Raw genomic sequence first — 24363 nt, forward strand, 5'->3', positions numbered from 1 at the left:
CAGTCATCAAAAATAAATGATTATTTGCTAAGGGCTCTCTGCTTATTCTGTTACCTCAAGCTAACATTCTCACTGACATTACAATGTGGAAATTTGAACTTACCCAAACCAATCAGAGCTTAAGAAAATCCCATCTCTCTCTGAACATTCAGTGACAGGAGCAGCTGTTCTATTTTAGGCCCTGTCACATGGAAGTGAAGAATATACAAGCGCAAATTCAATCTTAAAAGATCCTAAGGCACTTGCAGATCTTTAGCTCAACGCTGAGATCATAATCTCTGTAAAAGGAAAGCTTTTCTGATCCTTCATGAACAGGATCCTATTTCACCTTATTGATTAAATTACCACCGATTATCTTAGCACAAAATGCCTATCTAAAATCCTATAGTACTATCAGAATTTCTCTTATGATATTTCTCAACTCAAGTGTTTTTCACCTTATCTGTCACCTGAAGTTCCCTGAAGTAAAAGACTGCATCTTTACAAACCCCAACAAGCTGGTCAGTTCAGAGCATTTATCAGGTATTTAACAAATGATTAGCATAAACAAATGTATTTCTGGCTTCTATGAACTCTAAAATTATTTTAATATAAATCATATTTAAATATGGTATGTTGAGTAACATAAGAAATCTTGAAATATAAATCACTGGAATTAAATATTAATTTTCTATAGCTAAATACCTGTCACAAGATTTATTCTCTTGAGTCCAGCTATCCAAGAAAATTATTAGGGAAGAATAAATTTTTCTGTACAGTCTAATTTTAGTTATAGGTATATGTTGAGGATATGTTGGCATATCAGCTGTTAAACGTAGGATTAATTATGTTCAATCTACTGGAGATTACTTGTTATGTTTTTTAACATATAGGACAAAAATCACCTTAGGAATTAGTTTATCAAACATTTTTTCACATGTGTAAAAAAGATCTTGAGTTTTAAAAATCTGAACAAATGTTTATTCTGAAATGCTGATGTAACTGCTAAAAAAGTTAATGAGTCACATATAATTAATAGTATTCCCTTACAACCGTAAGTCCATTTTGGAACAAGATGTTATAAATAAATAAGCTTCTAGATTACTAAAAATAACTGTATATGTAGAGTTCCAAAATAATAGACCACATCTAAAGCATTCAATTCTGTGTTACCTTTGGAGAATTTAACAAATCTTAAAGATCCTGCATAAGATAAGTAACGTAGAAATAATTTTCTATGCAAAATAGCAGTCTCCATGTATTTAAAAGGTTTTCATATAAGAAAGATAATTTGCTTCCTATAACTCTATAGAATTAACAGGAAGGCATGATTTAATTCAAATTAAGAGAATCTTCTAGTAAACGGTGTGTCTCCAATAATGGAATAAGTTATCTTGTGAGGTGGTACGTTCTCCCACTGAATGTATTTAAGCTAGAGTTACACAGTCATCCATCAGACAAACTAACATCTAACTGCAAAGAAGACTGAGACTTTATGATATGTAAGATCCTTTACAAATCTATATCCCTAAAAATGACAAAGACTTTATATACTGAGGTTACTTTAAAATGACTTAATGTTTTTAAGACACACGGTTAATCACCTATTTAAGGAAACCTGAATTGCTACCAGATTGTAAGATTAAACAAAACACTGAGAGAAGGAAAAACATAAATCACTGATGTATTTCCTCCATGTTTTAAGTATGTATCAAAGATAGTATACTATGAACCCATAAATAATTGGCATTTTATTAAAGCTTACTTGCAAAACTTACCAGAATTCTGTTGAATACCCCATCTTACTCTCATCCTGAATTGCCTGGCACTACTTTGCTGAAGTCTTCTATTTAATCTCGGGAAATTCTGCTTCTTTCCTTCCTTTCGATTCAACTTGATGATATCATCTGTGATAGACAAAATGTGATGATTATCTTCATTTTAACTTAATGACTCAATTACTCAGTCTCATTTTCTAGTTGACAGATTTCCTATGTCCCTAACTTCTTTTCTACTTTGGAAGCACTTCCTTAAAAGGATAATAATCCTACGAACATAAAAGCTCAAATCAGCCAATATGTTTGGAGCAGTGAAGGAAAGTTTCATAGGAAAAGCTGAAGTCAAATTTCTATTATTCACAGTATTTCTTTTCCTAATGAATGTAAATAAGCAAAACCTGTTTACAAAAATTATCTGTATTTATCTTCTATAAACACAGAAGTCTTCAGTTTTAAAGATGACCAACTTTCAATAAAACCATTGGCAGTCAAATAATAAATCATTTATAAACCAAATTTCTAAGTTCATCTCAAGTTAGCAAATCTTTACTGAGTATATATTATGGTGCAATGAATATATGTGGCAGGCTGTGCCGTAATAGAAACAAACAAAAGTAAAATATGACTACTCTCAATAAATTTAAAATTAGTGAACGAAACAGACATGTAAATAATGAACATAAAAGACATATAAGTAAACAAGTACCAAACAAGTAAACAAGTACTTTTTGTACAGTACAAAAAGAAAACACTACTCGTTCTTTGCTTGTTTAGCACAGCAATTCAGGGTTACCTATTTTTCTTTCTACACAGTTCTCTCTTTTTTTTTTTTGGTCATGCCAAGGGGCACATGGGATTGTGGGATCTAATTCCTGGACTAGGGATGGAAACCGTGACCCAAGTGGAAGCTTGGAATCCTAACCACTGAACCTCTAGGGAATTCCCTCTGCACTGTTCTAAGTCTCATTATCTCCAAAAACACTTTCAAACTGTCCCAAGGTAATTCACAAACAACACACTGCTCTAATATCAAAAAAGAACAATGTGAAGATCAGGAAACTAAATGTACTCCAGATCCTATTTACATATGTTAAAAGGAGATTACTAGCAGACAAAAAATACCTATTTAAAAATATTCAAACAATTTCTCTGAAGTTCCAACTCCAATTCTGAATTGAAACTACAGCATATAAACCAAATAAACTGAACACTGTCAACACTTCTAAATAAAATTAATGAAACTAACAAACTTCAGTTATTTTTTTCCAAACTGCTCTAAATACAAATAATTTAACAACTGTATCAATATGACCATAGTCTTTTCTAAAGTCAAAGACAGATATACAGGGATCTTTTCTCATATAGCACTCCTCTATCTCACCCATCTTTCACATTTAAGACTTTAAATCACATTCAAACAAATAGTCATATAAAATAATTCAAATCTCCTCAAGAAGAGATAAATCTTTCAGCTACAAAAAAATTCATCAAAGTTAAAGGGACTCAAAAACAGTTTTTATAAAATACAAAGATTTCACAAATCCCAGAGGCATGAACATGTTAAATTCCCAGTAAGCAGAAAGAAAATATAGTTAGAAAGCCACTACTTTCGAAGCACTACGTTCCTTTAACAAGGTGCTACTTAGTCTTCACCAAAAGTCTGAAATCTCAGAGTTCAGGAGAGTATTCCCCCTCCAAAATTAATTTGATCTGGAAACCATAAAACAAGAAACAGTAGAGTATAAATCTGCCTAATTAGGTTGATTTAAAAATAGGGCATTACAGAGTAAAACTAAAAATTAAAAGTAGCAAAGCATATCAAATATAAAATTATGTTTTATATTTAAGCATTTTATTACCTAAATCCTCAAGTTAAATGGAGCTACAATGACACAGAAGAGTCTTCTAATCTAAAGAAGAAAATGGCTTTCTCCTAATCAAGGAGAGATAGTAACTGAGTACTAATAAGATGGTTCTTAAAGCATGCATTCATTCAATTCTCACAATAATTCCATGAAGTAACTATTTTAATCCCCATTTTCAAATTAAGAAACTGAGTCACAATGAGGTCAACTACTGATAACCTTGGTAGATAATTCTATATGAATAGTCACATAAACCCGAAAGAGCCACAGTTAGAAATAAAACAAAAAATTAAATTCTAAAACCTATGCAAGCCTGATAAAATGGGATATTCATTTTATCAGGGATAAAGTGGGATATTCACAAAACATAATAATTACTTAAAATATCTGTCTCTTCATCACACCTACATGAAATTCACTTAAAAAAAAAAGGCACCTGACAGAATGCTGTATGTTCTTAAGAGAATAGAGAGACCAAGTTCTAGTTTAGCTATCTACTGCACTTCATCTCTACCTTCAAAGAGAATTATCCCTCAGTTTTCTTCACTTGAACACCCTAATTACCAAAGGAAAATGCATACAAAAAAACTCAGAAACTTAAGAAATGTATTGGTTAGAAAACACACGTTTAACACTTTCTACATCTACATCATGGTGCTCTGAAATACTGATTCCATCATTAACTTGCTGTACAACTTGGGCAACGTTACTTAATTTCTCTATGCCTCAGGTTTTGTAAAACAGAAATAACAATGGCTTATACAGTGTGTGTGTGTTTGTAAATATGGTGCTTACGGTGTACCAGGTACAGTTCTGAGCAGTTTATCCATGCCTATTGACTCTTTTAACACTTACAGCAACCCTCTGAGGTAGGGCCTCACCTTTTTACAGATGAGGCACTAAGAAGCAATTTGCCCAAGATCAAATGGCTAATAAGCGGCAGAGACAGGATTTGAACTGAGACAGTTTGGGATTCCAGATTCCATGCTCTTTACAAGCAGTTATATACCTTATAGGGTTATCACTGGGATAATTTAACACATATAAAAATGCTTAGTCCAGTGCCTGGCAGGTAGTAAGCACTCAATAAATATTTACTATACTTTTTCTTGGCCTTAGTTCAAAAGATGCCTCATGTCTTTGCAAAACTATGATCTTCTGATGATCTGCTTAATTCATGTCTTGGGTTCTAACTTATGGCAACAACAGAAAGCAAGAGTTCTTAATGACTAAAAATCTTGCAAAAAAAAAAAAAGAAACACAACAAAAATGAAAAATATCATCCTTGGAAAAGTTACACTTCTATATGCCCTGTGCTGTGCTTATTAGTCAGCTGCTAAGTCGTGTCCAACTCTTTGCAACCCCATGGACAGTATCCCGCCAAGCTCCTCTGTCCATGAGGATTCTCCAGGCAAGAATACTGGAACGGGTTGCCATGCCCTCCTCCAGGGGAATCTTCCCAACCCAGGGATCAAACCCAGGAAGCCCAATGATACTGAAGTGGGTAGCCTATCCCTTCTCCAGGGAATCTTCCCGACCCAGGAATCGAACCGGGGTCTCCTGCATTGCAGGTGGATTCTTCACCAGTTGAGGTACCAGGGAAGCCCCTCTATATGTCCCCAGAACTTTTTAAATATCCGAAAACTTGTAGGCCTCAGCCAGAGCTAACCATATCTAATGTCATAACCTAAATCCCGATAAAAACAGCATTACTTTTAAACCAACCAAGCCAAACAGACTAGTGCCTCCGTGGTGCTGGGTCTGAATTTTTAACTGAATCGCCCATCTTCCTGCTTTTTACCTAGTTGTCACCAAACCACTCCAACTCTTCTAGGTCCTATGCTTTACTTGTCTTCCTATCAATCCACATAAACCATCCTTCGCTTTTCGCTTCGTTTTGTTCTAATTTGCTAACTTGAAGGACTGGATGAGGAGAAAGTGCTTTTCTGGGCAGCACCTAATACACCACCATTCCATGAAGTCCTTTCTAAGTATCTTTTCTGTCAAGCGCCCCGCGGTGGCCTTGCCGTCTGCTGCCCGTCAGAAATGGCCAACTCTAGGGGCTTCCTGACGCTTCTGCGCGACGCCAGGCACAGGCCAAGGCCCAAGCGCGCAAAACGTCCAACTAGCCCTTCCCTGGAACCACGGATTTAACCGAACCAGCCCGGCTCTCGAAAAGCTTTCCTTAGAAAGGCTGGCTCCGTCCGATCCGTGCCCTAGCTCCCTCGATAACGCCCACACCGAACACGCCTGAGGTGAAACGCGCGGAGTTTTCCTCACAAAGAGCCGGGGTCACCCGTGTGGTGGCGCCCTTCGAGAGGAAAGAGGGTCCGCACTCCTAGATCCCCCCCCAAAGTCCCAACCCAAAGCGCCCTCCGCCCCCTCAGATACAGTCCGGCCGAGGGGATCCCCGAGGCCCTCCGACTTGACCCCGACACCTGCGAGCTCTCCCCCGCCCCCACGTCCCCACCGGCCCTCGCTTGGTTCCGCCCACCCGCAAGAAAACTCCAGCACCCAACCGCCCCTTCCCCCACAAACCACGGCATTTGGTTCCACCCACACCTCCTCCCACTCCAACTCGGTCCGACTCGGCTCCTCACCCAAAGACATATCAATTTTGTCCAGGTTTTCATTGCTGCGGGCTTTCGGCGGCGCAGGCGGCGGGGTTGCGGTGGCTCCCATTAACCGGGTACTAAACCGGTTCATGGCTGGAGACGTCGAGCTGGAACAGTCAGACGAGAAGGCCAGAGGCTGAGGCCTGCCACCTCCCACTCACGCACGCAGACTATCCGCACCGCGAGAGCGCGCACGCGTGCTGACGGAGTCCGCGCCCCCCCCCCTCCTCCCCCCACGCGCGTCTGACGGCGGGGGAGGTGGGGACCATAGAGACGAGCGGCCTGCGAGAGTGGCCCCACCCCCTTTCAGGGACTGGGTCCTAGCGCCCCTTGCTGGACAGGAGAAAACATTTCACCCGCCGCTCTGGCTGCTAGTGAGAGCCACCGTTTTAGCAGTTCGCCTTTCTGCCGGAATTATGCTGGACCGTGAACACCTCAGAATCACATGCCTAAAGTGAGATCATGTTCCTCCGTGCCCTTCGAGTCCCCTCTGCTACAGAAAGGCCCCGTAAGCTTTGGTACACACGAACTTTTCACAGCCCACTGCAATGCAGCCGCAGAGGCAGGGCCGACCCTACGAGCGTGGATTGCAGAACTGTGCCTCAGCTCCCCTCTCCCTGGTCAGCTCCTCCACCTGCAGCATGCGGAATCGCCACGTCTGGACGCAAAGCAAAGCCTGCACTGATAATCCTTGCGTCACCATACTAATAAAAGTATATGCTAACGTTCCCCGTCTCTGTACCACTTCTCAGCCGGCACACTCAAAACATTTTTCACGGTACTAGCTACCTTAAAACCTCACCTTCCTTTGGAAGAGGGGTAAGTACCTCTGCTTATTTGGCTGCATTTTTCTCTAATTCACTTGCGTTGGAAATTGATAGGGGGATTCGATTTCTTTCTAATCATCCCTATGGGAAAACTTCTTAATATTTGATTAACTTCTGCATAAGAACTTTTTTTTTCCTATTTACAAAACGTGATATTCCCTCTCTTCTTACCTCCTTCTCCTCCTCCAAAGTAACTGCGCTTGTGTGGAAGCATTTAAGTTATATCATCCTCATAGCAGCTTAAACTATGTAACACATTTGCATGTAAGAAAAAAATCAGGGACAGGTATTCTGTTCATTTAGAAATCTCTGCCACCTTCCCCCTCTGCACTTCCTAAAATTTCTCTTTGCATAGAAACCAACCAGTGATCTAAAGTGTCTCAAACCCACAATAGCCTTACTTATTTTTTCCCCAAGACAAAAAATACAACCATAAGAGTAGAGTGAATCAGGTGAAGACACACCTATGAAGGGATACAAGAAACTTAAATGGTGGAGGAAGGTTTGGACTCAAAAAGATCCAAGAACAATATTCAGCACGTCAAGGAGAATAACATGTATGCTCCTAGCACAATGTGCTTGATATTACTACTGTTCCACTCTGCAGCTACCACCTCTTTCCCAACTGCTAAGAACTAGGCAACTGTATTGTAGAGAAGTACAAGAGAGCCTAGGTTTTATTGAATGTTTTCACTCACTTCAGTCATTCACCTTGTGAACTTGGGAGAGTGTCTGGGCTTCATAATCATCTTCAAAACAAGAAGTAGTTATACTTAATATATGTTAATCTTTATTATCTCTAAGAGTCCTTACAGTTCTAAAATATTCTAAACACAAGACATTTTTCTACATACTATCCTTCTCTCACTAGAAATAACTTCTGCAATCACTACTTATTGGTAGGAGCAAACTACAGGGAGGAACACTGGATTGAGTTCTTAATTTTATGGAAGAAAATTAATGTATTTAGAGTATGGATACATTTTGTATTTCAGGCAATACAGGACAGAAAATAAAAGTCTCAAATGTGTAAAATTCTTCCCACACCAATTTATAAAGATTCCCTTTTATCCTGGTCTTCTCCTCCAAACTGAAGCCCCATACCAAATCTCTTTAGTTCTAAAAGGGAACATGCTCTGGGGTTTCATGAAGCAATTCTAGCTGTTGTGTTTCTCCAAGGGCTGAGGGTTTCAGAGTCTCAGAGCAATCACCCCTATTCCAAAGGGAAAAACAAGGAGACAAGAGGCATTGTAGTTAAGGGTAGATCAGCCACACACAAAGCCATACAAAACAAAAGAGCAACCTGAGACATACACAGCAACAGAGAGGAGGAAGAAAAGCCAAGAAAGCAAAACTGGTGCACGTCCAAGAAGTTGACCAGCCCCTTACAGGGCTGGAGATAAAAGGTCAACCCTGCAATTTGCTGGGGCACAAGGGGCAGATGTTCATTTAATCATATATTCATTGAGCAGTGGCATTATAATAGGCCCGAGGGTAAAATGCTGAGCAAGACAGATGTTGTCCCTATCTTCATGTAGCTTGCAAAGAAAAAAACATTTTCTGAGCGTGTACTGTGAACATTTTCTCAGCATGTGCTGGACACTGAGCAGACAGCGTTTGTCTTCAGTTCAGCAGTTAAGTCTTCAGACCTGAGTCAAAATAAACAGAATTCAAGCAACTGCCCCTTTTGGAGGCTTAATTTCATACAGTGTAGATAAGACAATGTCTAGGCTTGCCAGACAAAATACAGAACCAGTGAAATCTGATTTTCAGGTAAACAATCAATAATTGTTTAGTATCAGTTTTGTTCCAGGTTTCAGATAAACAGCAATTTTTTTTACCACAAAATATTGCAGTAATATTTAGGATATATTTATATTAAGCAATTATTTGTTGTTTATCTGAAATTAAAATTTAACAAGGAGTCTTATATTTTTATTTGCTAATCTGGCAACCTTAACAACACCATACCTATTAACATGTGCTAGCTCTCTTTTCACAATGTGCATAGAGATCTATATTCTCTTCAAAGGTAAGCACAACTCATATATTTAACTCAGTTTTATTAGTTTGATATATATTTTAAGTCCCCTCCTTTTTTCAACTTTATTGAGGTATAACTGACAGACAATAAAAGATATATTTAAAGTGTGCAGTTTGTAGACGTGTGAAATACATACCTGTGAAAATACCACCATAATCAGGATAATAAATTTATCTATCATCTCCCAAAGATTTCCTGTGCTCCTTTGTAATCCCTCCCCCCAACCTCTACCTAAGCAACCACTGATATGTTTTCTGTCACTAAAGATTAATTTGCATTTTTAGAATTTTATATAAGTGGAATCACACAGTATAAACTCTTTTTTATATCTAGATCATTCACTCGGCATAATTGTTTCCAATCTGTATGCTTTTTATTATCTTTCTTGCATTATTACACTGACTGGGGACTCTAGTACCATGTTAAATAACAATGGAGAAAGTGGACATCTTTGACTCGTTCCCAACACCAAGGGGAAAGCATTCAGTCTTTCACCGTTAAGTATGACGTTAGATTTTTTTGTTCTTGTTGATGCCCTTTATCAGGTTGAGGAAGTTCCCTTCTACTCCTGGTTTGCTGAGAGTTTTAGTTATAAGTGAATGGTGAATTTTATCTAGTGCTTTTTCTGCATCTGAGATAACCAAATGGTTTTTCTGTCTAAGTTTATTAATATGGCAAATTATATTGGCTGCTTTTCAAATGTTAAACCATCCTTGCATTTCTAGGATAAACCTACATGGTCATTGTGTATTATCCTTTAAAAAAAAAATCTTTATTTTGGCTGCACTGAGTCTTCAGTGCTGCATGCGGGCTTTCTCTAGTTGCTGCAAGTGGAGGCTACTCTTAGTGGTGGGGCACTGGCCTCTCATTGTGGTGGCTTCTCTTCTTGTGGAACACAGGATCTAGGTGTGGGGCTCAATAGTTGTGGTGCTTGGGCTTAGTTGCTCCATGGCACGTGGGATCTCAGACCAGAGATTGAACCTATGTCCCCTGCCTTCTCAGGCAGCTTCTTAACCACTGGACTACCAGGAAAGTGAAAGTGAAGTCGCTCAGTTGTGTCCAACTCTTTTCGACCTCATGAATTGTAGCCTACCACGCTCCTCCATACATGGGATTTTCTAGGCAAGAATACTGGAGTGGGTTGCCATTTCCTTCTCCAGAGGATCTTCCTTACCCAGGGATCGAATCCGGGTCTCCTGCATTGCAGGCAGATGCTTTACCGTCTGAGCCACAACTTCATATCAGGGAAGTCCCTGTAACTCTGTGCGACCCTATGGACAGCAGCCCTCTAGGCTCCTCTGTCCATAAGATTCTCCAGGCAAGAATACTGGAGTGGGTTGCCATTTCCTTCTCCAATGCATGCATGCATGCTAAGTCGCTTCAGTCGTGTCCGACTCTGTGCAACCCTATGGACAGCAGCCCTCCAGGCTCCTCTGTCCACAAGATTCTCCAGGCAAGAATACTGGAATGGGTTACCATTTCCTTCTCTTTAGAATTCATATGTTGATGTAATTTGTATTATACTGAAATAAGGGAACTGTTAATAGATATAGTTTGTATTCTATGTAGATACAGTATGTATTAAGTATGTATCAGTTAGGTATGACTATTATTATTATACCTAACTCCGTGGGGCTTCCCAGGTGGTGCTAGTGGTAAAGAACCTGCCTGCCAATGCAGGAGACACAAGAGACATGGATTCGATCCCTGGATGGGGGAGATCCCCTGGAGGAGGGCATGGCAACCATGGTATTTTGCCTAGAGAATCCCATGGACAGAGGAGCCTGACAAGTTACAGTCCACAGGGTGGCAAAGAGTCAGACATGATGAAGCAACTTAGCATGCACACAACTCCCTTAAGCTCTTGTATGTACAGTATGGTTTTCCTTCTCTTTTCCGCTGCAGTACCTTTTCTTTGCCACCTTGGCACAGCTTCCTTTTTCTCTTTTGTATTTCCCTTTTCTTTTGTTCTAAGTGTTTCTAGCTGTTCTAGTCTTCTGCCTTTTAATCTCAGATTTATTCATTCATTTATTCAGAATTTGAGTCCCTACTCTGGGCAAGACACTCTGCTACACAGTACAGCGTTACAGCCGAGAACAGGACAGGCAGGATAGCAGGCGTGGCTGGAGAAATTACTAGTCTCCAGTTCCCTGGTCATCAGTTTTCTCTGACTAGGTAACCTGCTTGGATAGATAGGGGAACTTGAAGGGGAATTCTTCCTGCACTCAGGGGTTGGAGCTGTAGCCTTCTCCTTATTAGGCCTTGTCTTCTCTGGGCAGGACAGGGGTTCTTTCAAGATTCTAGGTCAGTTCACTGAATGACTAATTGTGGAACTTTCTGAAGCTACACAAATTTACATAAATCACACAATTCCCCCTTAGTTACGTAAAGATTGTTTATTTTAAAAAATATTTCTTCAGTTTCCTCAATAGATAAATTGGTAGTCCAAGAAATCTCAGTAAGCTGTAGACAACATGACACTACAGAATATCTAAGGATATTCTTTTATAAAACCATGCCAAAATGATCAAATTCAAGAAACTTAACATTGATGCAATTCTATTCTCTGACTATAGTCCATATTCTAAATTTTGCCAATTATCCTAATAAATAATTATCCTTTATAACAAGGATAATTCTATCTTCTATCTCCTTCCATCAGAAAAAGTTTATCAGCCTTTCTTAGTCTTTTATGATATTTACGTTTTTGAAGGTTGAAGGTAATCAGTGCAAAGATTTTCCTTCAGTTTCGTTTTCTTATTGCCACCGTATGATTAGATTTGGTTATTCACTCTTGTAAGAAATACTATTAATACATAGATGATGTTGGGTCCTTCTCAGTACTTAACATCAGGAGACACATGATGTTATTTTCTTATTGGTGATCTTTGGTCACTTGGTTAAGGTGATATCTGCCACATTTCTTCATTGTGAAGATACTCTTTTCCCCCTATATACAATGAATAAGTAATCTTTGAGGAGATGGTTTGCGACTGTGTAAATAATCTGTTTCAGAACAAATTTTACTAACAGCTTTAGCATCCATTGATGATTCTTGCCTGAATCAATTATTATGATGGTGGCTACAAAACAATAATGTTCTCACTGTCATTCCTCCACATTCATAAGCTGACATTCAGTGGTGAAAAGAGCTTTTACATCCCTTTCTTCCTTCCTTTTTCTATTTATTTATCTATTTGCATACTTACTTATATATACATATAAGTTCCAAAGGAGTTCACAGACTCATCTCATGTTCAGTAACTCTTTTGAAAAGGAAAGGGGTGCAGAGTGTAAGGGTTCTGCTTACCTTTGAAAAGAATGTAGATATGTACACATATCATGAATTAACTCATTTTGATGCTCAAATTGCTTTAGACTTGGCAAGTAGACAACATCCCTTAGCTTTTAAATTTTGAATATTTAAAAAAAATGCTAAGAATAATTTTAGTGGATACAATAAGAATAAAATATTCATGACTTTGATATTTGTTGAATATACTCAAGAAGACTATTTCTTAAAACCAATTTTTTTGGCAAATAGGTAACTGTAATAAGCTTTAAAAACCTGTTATTTGAATAAATGATTCTTGAGTGAATTTTGCTTTCTTCCAGTGGAGACGTGTTCAATCTTTGGGTCAGGAAGATCCCCTGGAGAAGGAAATGGCAACTAACTCTGGTATTTCTGCCTAGGACATCCCATGGACAGAGAAGCCTGGCAGGCTATATAGCCTATGGGAGTGCAAAAGAGTTGGACACAATTTAGTGACCAAACAACAACAAATGGTACTCTACGGCCAACTACCATTCTATAAAAATTGCATCCTCAGTTCAGTTCAGTTCAGTCCAGTTGCTCAGTCGTGTCTGACTCTTTGCGACGCCATGAATTGCAGCACGCCAGGCCTCCCTGTCCATCACTAACTCCCGGAGTTCACCCAAACCCATGTCCATTGAGTCAGTGATGCCATCCAGCCATCTCATCCTCTGTCGTCCCCTTCTCCTCCTGCCCCCAATCCCTCCCAGCATCAGGGTCTTTTCCAATGAGTCAGCTCTTCACATGAGGTGGCCAAAGTATTGAAGTTTCAGCTTCAGCATCAGTCCTTCCAATGAACACCCAGATCTGATCTCCTTTAGGATGGACTGGTTGGATCTCCTTGCAGTCCAAGGGACTCTCAAGAGTCTTCTCCAACACCACAGTTCAAAAGCATCAATTCTTCAGCGCTCAGCTTTCTTCACAGTCCAACTCTCACATCCATACATGACCACTGGAAAAACCATAGCCTTGACTAGATGGATCTTTGTTGGCAAAGTAATGTCTCTGCTTTTGAATATGCTATCTAGGTTGGTCATAACTTTCCTTCCAAGGAGTAAGCGTCTTTTAATTTCATGGCTGCGGTCACCATCTGCAGCGATTTCGGAGCCCAAATAAATACAGTTTGACACTGTTTCCACTGTTTCCCCATCTATTTGCCATGAAGTGATGGGGCCAGATGCCATGATCTTCGTTTTCTGAATGTTGAGCTTTAAGCCAACTTTTTCACTCTCCACTTTCACTTTCATCAAGAGGCTTTTGGGTTCCTCTTCACTTTCTGCCATAAGGGTGGTGTTATCTGCATATCTGAGGTTATTGCCTAGTAATCTTTAAAACAGATTAATCAGGATCAATATAGTTCTTCAGATTTTTTGAACTTTAAAATATTAACCCAGCAAGCAGTTGCTAAGTAAGGTGTTAGTTGCTTAGTTGTGTCCTAATCTTTATGACTCCATGAACTGTAGCCCACCAGGCTCCTCTTTCCATGGGACTCTCCAGGCAAGAGTACTGGAGTGGGTTGCCATTCCCTTCTCCAGGAAATAAGGCCATTACATTTATGTGACAGTTACTGAACCCTAATGCTAGATATTCTTGCATATTTGAATTTTTGCATTTGGGTCTCAGATGCGATGCATAAAGGTTTGTTAATCATAATCCTTGGTTCATGGTATACGCTCATCATTTTCCATGCATGGCCCATTTTCATTTGGTTAGTTAATTATTTTAAATAATTTATTATAATTAGTTATGGCTTCATAACTAATTAGATATTTTGGAAATTGTGTACCTACAAACCTATCACTCAAAACAAAAGCTAGTACAGACAATATCTCTATGACTTGGCAATTTCACTTCTAGGTATGTACCCATGAGAAACCCTTGCTTATGTATAAGAGGTGACATGTAAAAGAATATTCATAGCAGCACTGTTTACAATAGCAAAAACTTTGAAACAAACCAAATGCCTATCAGTGGAAGAAAACATGAATAAACCAGTTCATTCACACAATGAACTCTTATATTGCAGTCAAAATCAATGAGCTATAGCGATACACGTTATAAACAAATCTTATCAATGTAATATTAAGCAGAAAAAGCCCTCAAAGAATAAATACAGCTTAATATCATTTTTATAAAGTTAGAACACAAAAATGTTATGGATAGATTCAAAGAAACTATTTAAAAAGAGAAGCAGTGGAATTATAAACAAGGAATTCAGAATATGGCTACCTGGGGTGAGGGAAAGCAAAATGATGGGATTGGGCAGTGGGCACATGGCTAAAGGTTGTCACGTTTATTAATTGACTGCTTTAAAGAACATAAGTGTAGGGAATTCCCTGGCAGTCCAATGGCTGGGCCTCCCTGCTATCACCATCACTGCACTATCACCATCAGTGCACTGTCACCATCACTGCACTACACCGTCACTGCACTATCACTGTCACCGCACTGTCACCGTCACTGCACTATCACTGTCACTGCACTACACTGTCACTGCACTACACCACCGCTGCACTGCCACCGTCACTGCACTACACCGTCACTGCACTATCACTGTCACCGCACTGTCACCGTCACTGCACTATCACTGTCACTGCACTGCCACCGTCACTGCACTATCACCGTCACTGTACTACACCGTCACTGCACTGTCACCGTCATGGCACTGTCACCGTCACTGCACTACACTGTCACTGCACTACACCACCGCTGCACTGCCACTGTCACTGCACTACACCGTCACTGCACTGTCACCGTCGTGGCACTGTCACCGTCACTGCACTATCACTGTCGCTGCACTACACCATCGCTGCACTGCCACCGTCACTGCACTACACCATCACTGCACTGTCACCGTCACTGCACTGTCACCGTCACTGCACTACACTGTCACTGCACTAGCACTATCACTGAACTACACCATCACTGCACTGTCACCATCACTGCAGTGTCACCATCACTGCAGTGCCACCATCACTGCACTACACCATCACTGCACTGCCACCGTCGCGGCACTGTCACCATCACGGCACTACACTGTCACTACACTATCACCGTCACTGCACTGTCACTGCACTACACTATCACTGCACTACACCATCACTGCACTATCACTGTCACTAGTGCTATCACTGCAAGGTGCCCCAGGCTCAACCCCTGGTTCCTGTGAGTTGTTCCATGTGGACCAAAAAAAAAAAGTGTAAACCCAGTTTGGGACATATGAGGAAATTCCTATTTTCTAGAACTTTTACCACAATTTTAGCTCTAGAATTTCTTGATAAAGCTGACTTTCGTGTAAATATATGTTAAAATCCAGGTGGCATTAATTTGGGATTATACCATATGCCAATAAATGAAGTTCATACATTTGTAGACATAGAAGGTTCTGAAACCCCAATGACTAACACTGCCCCTTTCTTAAAAAGTATAACCCTTTATAAGGAAGATATGAGAAAGTTTGAACAAATAGTATTTTTTATATAAATGGAAGTTGGAAAGCACATTTTGCATTAAAATTCTCTTCCCCTTTTAATTCACAGAAGTTTTCTTAAGTTTGAAAATTCCTAAAAGTCATGTATGATTTTTAATAGAGCAACTAGTCTTTATGTAGTTAAATTAGATCCCTCCCTAGCAGAGTAATGCTGATTCTGTTGCCTTTCCATGGCTCTAATCCCAGCCTCCTTGTTTGCTACAGCTACTGCCCAAGTTTAGGCCTGGATTTGCAAACTAGTAACACAAAGGGTACATTTATTCTATGGGCTTTTTTTTTTCTTGGCCTGTGTATTATTTACATTGGCTTCCTTGGTGGCATAGAGGTAAAGACTCCACCTGCAATGCTGAAGACCCAGGTTCCATCCTTGGGTTGGAAAGATCACCTGCAGAACAAAATAGCAACCCACTCTGGTATTCTTGCCTGAGAAATCTCATGAACAGAGGACCCTTGAAGGCTATATAGTTCATGGGGTCACAAGAATAAGATATGACTTAGCCGACAAACAACTTTCACACTTAAAAAAAAAAAATGTGGCCAATAGTTTAAAAATCGGAAATTTTACTTAAAAGGCGGATTCCAGTTTTACTAAAAGCTCAGAATATTTTCAAACATTCAACCATAGCTGAGACTTTCCTTCTTGAAGGCAGTATGGACAGTCCAGTTCAGAGTTTCAGCCATTCTTCTACAACTGGCTCACTTCACTCACAGGCATTACCTGCTTGGCCTCTCTAGGGATGTCCAACCTCTTCTCATATCCCTTCTTTTGCCCTTCCCTCCAACATAGTACTCTTGCTTGGAAAATCCCATGGACGGAGGAGCCTGTTAGGCTGCAATCCATGGGGTCTCTAAGAGTCGGACACGACTGAGCGACTTCACTTTCACTTTTCACTTTCATGCATTGGAGAAGGAAATAGCAGCCCACTCCAATGTTCTTGCCTGGAGAATCCCAGGGACGGGGGAGCCTGGTGGGCTGCCGTCTACAGGGTCGCACAGAGTCGGACACGACTGAAGTGACTTAGCATAGCATTAGCCAACATAGTACATACCCATTACTTCTCCACATTGTCAAAAAATAGAAAGTGAAGAGAAACTAAAAAGCCTCTTGATGAAAGTGAAAGTGGAGAGTGAAAAAGTTGGCTTAAAGCTCAACATTCAGAAAACGAAGATCATGGCATCCGGCCCCACCACTTCATGGGAAATAGATGGGGAAACAGTGGAAACAGTGTCAGACTTTATTTTGGGGGGCTCCAAAATCACTGCAGATGGTGACTGCAGCCATGAAATTAAAAGACGCTTACTCCTTGGAAGGAAAGTTATGACCAACCTAGATAGCATATTCAAAAGCGGAGACATTACTTTGCCAACAAAGGTCCGTCTAGTCAAGGCTATGGTTTTTCCAGTGGTCATATATGGATGTGAGAGTTGGACTGTGAAGAAGGCTGAGCGCTGAAGAATTGATGCTTTTGAACTGTGGTGTTGGAGAAGACTCTTGAGAGTCCCTTGGACTGCAAGGAGATCCAACCAGTCCATTCTGAAGGAGATCAGCCCTGGGATATCTTTGGAAGGAATGATGCTAAAGCTGAAACTCCAGTACTTGGGCCACCTCATGCGAAGAGTTGACTCATTGGAAAAGACTCTGATGCTGGGAGGGATTAGGGGCAGGAGGAGAAGAGGACGACAGGATGAGATGGCTGGATGGCATCACTGACTCAATGGACATGAGTCTGGGTGAACTCTGGGAGTTGGTGATGGACAGGGAGACCTGGCATGCTGCAATTCATGGGGTCGCAAAGAGTCGGACACGACTGAGTGACTGAACTGACTGAACTGAACTGAAGCCGGTTTGATCGAATCACTTCTTGATTTGCTCATTGTTCTCAGGATAAAATCCAAACTCAGAATGGCTTCATGATCTTGTCTGCCTGCTCACTCACACCATTCTGTTCCTCACCTCGTCCCACCTCTGATTACTACTCAGGATCAGCTGTTCCCAAACCAACTTCCTCATGTCTGTGCTTCCTCTCACCTTTTCTTCCTTTCTCTAGGTTGTCATACTCATCATAAAAAAACTGTTCTGACATCAGTCCTCCAGGAAAGCTTTCCCCAAAGCCTCTCCCTCCTGCTCTTCCTTTGTGACACCAAAGCAACCTGAGCTCTTCTGAGTTTGTGAGTTCTTTATTAAAATTGTTGAGGACCCCAAACACCACCAACAGATGTTAAACCTGGGTAGGCTGAAGTGGGGTTAACCGTTCTTGGATTAAGACCAGCGTTATTTTCGAGTCTAGACCTCTGACCGAGTTTGGCCCCAAAGGTGAAGTGTGACAGGCGTGTGTAAGGGTCCACTCCAGTAGGAACTCTGGAGACTACGGCAGCTTTACTTTTGAGGCCCCTACTGCCCGTGAGGTGCACTAGGGAAAGCTAGCAGCCAGGGTCTGAAGTCCGCGGCGAGCGCAGCTTCGGATTGGATAGGGCGGTGCATGCCGGTAGCGGCTGGGCCTTCGAAGTGCTTGCTGGGAGTTGTAGTTCTCAGAGCCGGAAGTAGGGGGTGGCAGGGAAAGAATCCGCGGCTGAGGCAGCAATCAATGCTGCTGCCGTCACCCGGCCGTAGTGCATCACTCTGAGCCCACCCGCCGTGGGTGCCTCCTTGATTCCCGAGGGGCTCTGGGAGCCCTGAGGGGCGAAGCGACAGGGACGCCTCTCAAGAGGCGACGTCGCAGCCCCGGATGCGGCCAGAGGGCGCGGGAATGGAGCTTGGCGGCTGCGAGAAGGGCTTGCCGGAGGAGAGCAGGTGAGCTCGGAAAAGTCGCGCGCGGATGGATGCGCTGAAGCCGGGAGAGGTTTGGGAAGGCTCCCAGAGCACGAGGAGACGGACAGGAGGACTGCTGTTGTGGGCGACTTGTTTGGGAAGAAATTCTGAAAGGAGAGACGGGGAGGTTAGATCGGGCGGACGAGGGAACGGGCTTAGGGAGAGAGGAGGAAGGGTAGGCTATGCTGAGGGCGGGGGGCGGTGGAGGGTGTGCAGTAGTGGGTAAAATTCAGACCCAGGGCTGCTGCTGGACAGGAGGTGGACATTGAGAGGTGCTGTGGTGAGATTTCATAGGCCAGAGACTACAGATATCAGTAGGGGACAAGGTGGGTGCCCCGACTGAAACTTGCGGTGACAGCAGTTCAGGCCAGTATTAAGAAGGCTGAAGTAAGAATTTCTGGGAGCAAAGGTTGGGCATTGTGAGTGGCCTAGACAGAAGCTTAGGCAAAATGAGTGTGAGGAAGAAGGCGTGAAGGAGGGCCTGTGGGTGAAAGTGGGCGATTGTAAAGGCAGTGGAATGGGAGTGCTTGCTAATGAGACTAGCAGTGGAATGGGAGTGCTTGCTAATGAGACTAGCAATTGCGTGCGTGCCCTTTGTCAATGCTGGATCCCTGTCAGACAGTGACAGGAACCCCCTGTATTTAAACCCGTCACTCCTTACCCACATTGCAGCTAAGCGATTTCCCATTTATTTATATGAAACTGCTATCGAGTTCTTACCTTCTAGAAATTAGAAAAGCTGAATGTTGGCTTGGACTCCAGCTGTACTTCTGTGTAGGTGTTGCTTCATTAATAACTGTGGTCTTAACCTCTTAAGAATCTGGAATGGACAGGATAGAGCAGGAATGTGGCTTAAGGAAGTCCTTCTTGACTTTTAAAAACATTCAGATGTAGTTAGAGTCTCCGGAGCAGCTAGAATCCAAAGACTGGAATATTTACCTCTGAAAAAATATCAACAGGGGAAAATTAATGAGATTTTGTACATGAGTGAAGACCTGGCTATTTTAAAGAGTGACTCCTCTTTTATGTGCACGGTTAGCCTGTGGCTTGCTGTACAAAACCAAGGATGACAGGACTTGGGGTTACTGCATGAGATCTGTGAATGATGTGTTCAGTGAAACTGAAGAGCCTACTTCCCTTTTCCATGTTTCAGTTTCTGCTTATGTATATTTGGCTCTTTATTCTTCCTCCAGATGTCTGTGAAATGCTTCCTGTAAAAAGTCCTATATACTTTATAAACAAATTTTAGGATTATTTTTATTTTCCACTACCAGTTCATGTGGGAGAGGCTAAGTTGGAAATTCAGATTTCCTCCCAGCTGAGTTATTTATTTATTTAATGTATTTAACAAATACTTATTTACTACATGCCAGGCATTGCTTAAGAGCCTTACGAGTGTTATTAAATCCTCATAACAGCTGGGTGAGATAGGTACTATATTATTACCATTTGACAGGTGAGGAAGCTAAGACATAGACAGGATAAATAATTTGCCAAGGTCATACAGTAAATCCTTGGTGGAACTGGGATTCAGGCAGGCTCTACTTCTAATATCTATGCTATACTACCTCTCACTGTGCTAATATGCTGGGACAAAGAAATGTATGAGGTAATAAATTTATAGCATTCTTTGCCTGTCATTAATGTTACTAAGGCTTCTCCTTTGCAGATATCTTATTCTATTATTCTTTCCATGCTTGCTTCTTTACCAAGGAACTTTAGTCAAAACTTAATTTCAGTAGTGGGATTATCCCTACGAAATCACTCTTAATGTTAACATAGTCTACTCTCTGTTGGTGACTAGTTAACTTAGAATAATTTATTTAATGGGACTTTGTGACGCCGATGGCCTCTTTAGTTCTGGGTAGTCAAATGGTAAATAAAATACATGACTCGTGCCTGAGAATTGAGGCGTTGTGGCTGGATCACTGCAAACCTAACCTTCCTTTGGCCAATAAAACACCCAATTCAGAAGACATCTTCTTGATGAGATGGCATCATTTTTTTAAATATATGAAAGATATATTTAATATAATAAAATTATATTCTGAAAGCAGTTGATGGAGTGAAATGTGCATAAGCTTTATAGCCAGGTAGAGCTGCATTTGAATTCTAGCTCTACTGCTTAACTTGACTTATCCAGCCTGAATGGGAAGAGTGATACCTTCCTGACTGGTGAGGATTCAGTAAGATAATGTGCAAAAAGCTCCTCAGAGAGTGCTGATAGGTACTGAGTGCAGAAAATGTCTACTTCCTTCCCCTCCCCAGTTTTCTTGAAATAAGATGAGCGTGTGTTCTTCCACTTGCTGTTTGCAATGATATTATTGCTTGTGCTTCCTCCTTCCGTGGTTTCTCTATCCAAATTGAACAAACTGGGGACTGGGGTGTTGGCCTAGAATTTTTTTTTTAATATTTATTTATTTGACTGCATCCAATCTTAGTTGCGGCATGTGGGATCTTTCATTGTGATGCACAGACTCTCTAGTTGTGGCACCTGGGCTCAGTAGTTGCAGCGCCCAAGTTTAGTTGCTCAGTGGCATGTGGGATCTTAGTTCCCCAACCAGGAATAGAACTCAAGTCCCCTGCATTGCAAAGCGAATTCTTAACCACTGGACCACCAGGGAAGTCACTTGGCCCAGCTTTTAACTTCATCCTTGGAGTGGAATGTCATAGATTCCCCTATTGCTTTCCATCTAGCTAGTAATCACTGGAAAAGTGCTCTAGTGCTTAGGGATGATACTTCACTTTTCCTAGACTTTCCTAAATACCGATTGTTTGGAGGGTGTCTGATGAAACGACTGAACCGTAATAGGAATGGTTCTTCTAGCACTGTTGTGTTACCCTCAGCTGACTTGGACTATGCCATCTCCATCTGATCTTGGAATGCAACTACTTATAGTTTTCCTGGTTTAGTGATTCAGATAGTCAGAATTCAAGTAGTAAGATACTTTTTAGTATCTCCAAACTGAGCTCATTTCATTGACCAAAACCTGTTCCTCCTCTGTCTTCTGTCTCAGTTAATAGGGTTTTCCATTCAGTCAGCCAAGCCAGAAACCTAAGTGAAATTTGATACTTCTTCTCCTTCATTTCCCATATCCAAGTAGTTGAGTGAGTTCTGTTTCTGATTTTTCTCCTGAAGCTTTTTTCCCCTCCATTTCCTCCATTGGCTTATATTGTTTTAGGAATGGCCAAATGTAGGTGCTTAAACAAAAATTTTTCCCTGCCTCTGTGCTGTTTTTTTCTGATGTGTCGGCTTCATTCTCAGCAGTTTTTTCTACAGGATAACCCTTGGCAACTTCAAGTTTAACAATCCATCCAAAAAAGGAAAAGAGCAATGCCAATAGGTATAGCAAAAGTGAAAATTTTTGGACTGACTTATGTTACTGTTTTTTTTTTTTTTTTTTTAATGTTACTGTTCTTGTAATCAGGGTATGAAATATGTTGCTCCATCAGGCCTCAGTTATATGCCCAACCTTGGATCCTGGCATAGGGTGATTCTTTTGTGGTACTTCATGGGCCGGGTCAAGTGCCAGAAGGGTGATTTCCCTGTGAAAAATCAGTATTCTGATACCAAAAGAAAGAGGCATGAATTCTGGGCAGATGTAAACAAAATAAGGCCTTTATTATTTCTCATTGTGGACTCTCCCAGTAGCCTCCTGACTAAGCTCCCAGTCTGAACCCAGTCCCTCAATTCCAAATGGCCTCCACATTGCTACCAACGTAATTTTTCCAGAAGCAAAGTTACTATAGTATTTTGCTCAGAAATGTTAAGTGATTCCTCACTGAAAATAGAAAGTCAAAACTTTTTCTGGTATTCAATATGAAGTTTCCAGTTACAAAACCGTGACATTCACTCACTCTTACATCTCCTCTCTCATCATTCTGATTCCTGCTCCTCTACATTTCCTGCGTTACCTCCTCTGCCTGGAGAGCTCTTAGTCGTCCTTTAAATAATGCTCCTTTAGAAGGCATCGTTGACCTGACCTTTTCCATCTCTCTTTTTACAGTACTTCTCACTCTATAGCATTTTTTTTTAAATGAGTGCCCATTTCCCCCATTGCACTCTGAATACCCTGAGAGCTGAGGACTGTTCTTTTTTAACTATCATAAGCGTGGTGCCTAGCACAGTGCCTGGCATATAATTGGTATTCATTGAATATTTGCACAAGGAATGAAAACAGTAGCAATTCGGTCCGGCTTCTTATGGTCGGGCAGGTGTTATTGGTACTGTTGCTATTGAAAAGGCCTCTTTTTTTTCCCCCTTCCTCTTTGTTCATTTTTCACATTTTCACGTTAGTTTTCGTTTTCTATTTCTTCCCTTTCTTTCCATTTTTCCTTTGACCATGCTCTGAAAGTTTATATAGCACTGATGGTAAAGCAAGTGGATCACATGATTCGGGGGCGATCCATACTGCTAGTCCAATTATTTGTACACACCTCTACCCCACAGAAACATAACTCTGAAGCCTTGGGGGAAAATTCTATTGTCAGAACCCGGGAGCCGGAGGTGTATCAGCTGACAGCATGGACCATAAGCTGAAGCTTTTCTCAGTATCTACCATCCCCACAGCTGTTTCTGCTTTTTACAGCTACTTTATTGCTTCTTCCATAAATGGAGTTTTTTTCTGTTTTTTTTATTTTGTTTTGTAATCTTTCCTCCAGAAACAACCTACCTTGGTGTTTATAGACCAGCTCTGTCCAACATGATAGCCACTGAGGTGATTTATGTCTAAATTAGTTAAAATAAAATAAAATTTTAAAATTTTGGTTTTTTAGTCATACTGCATAGACTTCAAGTGGTTAATGGCCACAGTGGCTGGTGGCTGCCATACTGGACAGCATAGATAGAGAACATTTTCAGCATCACAGAAAGTTCAGTTGAACAATGCTGCTGTGGATTTAAATATGCATTTTTTTCAGGAATGAACTGCAGCATGCTTACATGTTTTTAGTTACTCTGGATCAGGCTCACTTGTAGTATAACCTACAGTTGATTAGGAGAAGAAAAAAATTTTATCATAAGATACTTTTGAGAAGAAAGCAGTAAGAGTCATAATGCCATTCCTCTTTACCACCTTCACCTCTTTAATCACTTCAAGATTATTTTATTTTTGCCTCCTAACCTCCTAGAGAGTCCTTTGAGAGTTTAAAATTTTCCAAGGGTCCCCCCCACCCCGGTTTGTTCTATTTTTGTTATTTGTTCAATGTTTTATTGTTTTCTAGTCAAAGAATATATTTATACTACGTCTACTTTTGAGAATCTGTTGACTTTTTCGTGTGTGCCTTAGTACAAGGCTAGTTTCTGTGACTGTTCTGTATGTCCTTTAAAACAGTGTTCTTAAGGATGTAGTTTTCCAGATGTAATAGAACAACTTTATTCATCGTAGATTATTCAGCTCTTCTAATCACTTTTTTACTTTTAGTTTTCATGATCTTCCATTACCGTTGTTTTTTCTTTTCTATTTCCATTTTTCTTTTTCTTTTCTGCAGTTTTTGTTTTTTGTGTGTGTTGTTTTGCTTGATATGTTTTGAGGCCATGTTATTCGATACATAAGAACTAATGAGAGCTGTATCTTTGTTATTCCTTCTTTGTCTTTTTAAATATTCTTGCCTTGAATTCAACCTAGATATTAATATAGTTTC

General features: G+C 40.7%; 2 protein-coding genes across 9 annotated transcripts in view; one reads left to right on the top strand and one right to left on the bottom strand.

Annotated features, from left to right (window-relative positions):
• Window positions 1–6434, bottom strand: part of FYTTD1 (forty-two-three domain containing 1) — a 31873-nt gene extending 25439 nt beyond the window's left edge. Inside the window, exons 1-2 of the mRNA XM_027536952.1 lie at window positions 6223–6434; window positions 1758–1886 (exon numbers count right to left, since the gene is read on the bottom strand). Coding sequence (XP_027392753.1) covers window positions 1758–1886; window positions 6223–6328 — 235 coding nt within the window. The 5' untranslated portion in view covers window positions 6329–6434. The remainder of the gene's footprint in view (window positions 1–1757; window positions 1887–6222) is intronic.
• A 534-nt stretch (window positions 6435–6968) lies between these two features.
• Window positions 6969–24363, top strand: part of RUBCN (rubicon autophagy regulator) — a 62543-nt gene continuing 45148 nt past the window's right edge. For 4 of the 8 annotated variants that reach the window (XM_027536900.1, XM_027536883.1, XM_027536922.1 and 1 more), the window contains exon 1: window positions 18443–18702. In XM_027536900.1, coding sequence (XP_027392701.1) covers window positions 18638–18702 — 65 coding nt within the window. In that variant the 5' untranslated portion in view covers window positions 18443–18637. Of the gene's footprint in view, window positions 7057–18441; window positions 18703–24363 lie in introns of those variants that run through there. The other 4 variants (XM_027536875.1, XM_027536911.1, XM_027536891.1 and 1 more) reach the window with 2 other exon arrangements.

This window comes from Bos indicus x Bos taurus, chromosome 1 (assembly GCF_003369695.1).
Source record: "Bos indicus x Bos taurus breed Angus x Brahman F1 hybrid chromosome 1, Bos_hybrid_MaternalHap_v2.0, whole genome shotgun sequence".
In the NCBI taxonomy this organism is placed as follows: Eukaryota; Metazoa; Chordata; class Mammalia; order Artiodactyla; family Bovidae; genus Bos; species Bos indicus x Bos taurus.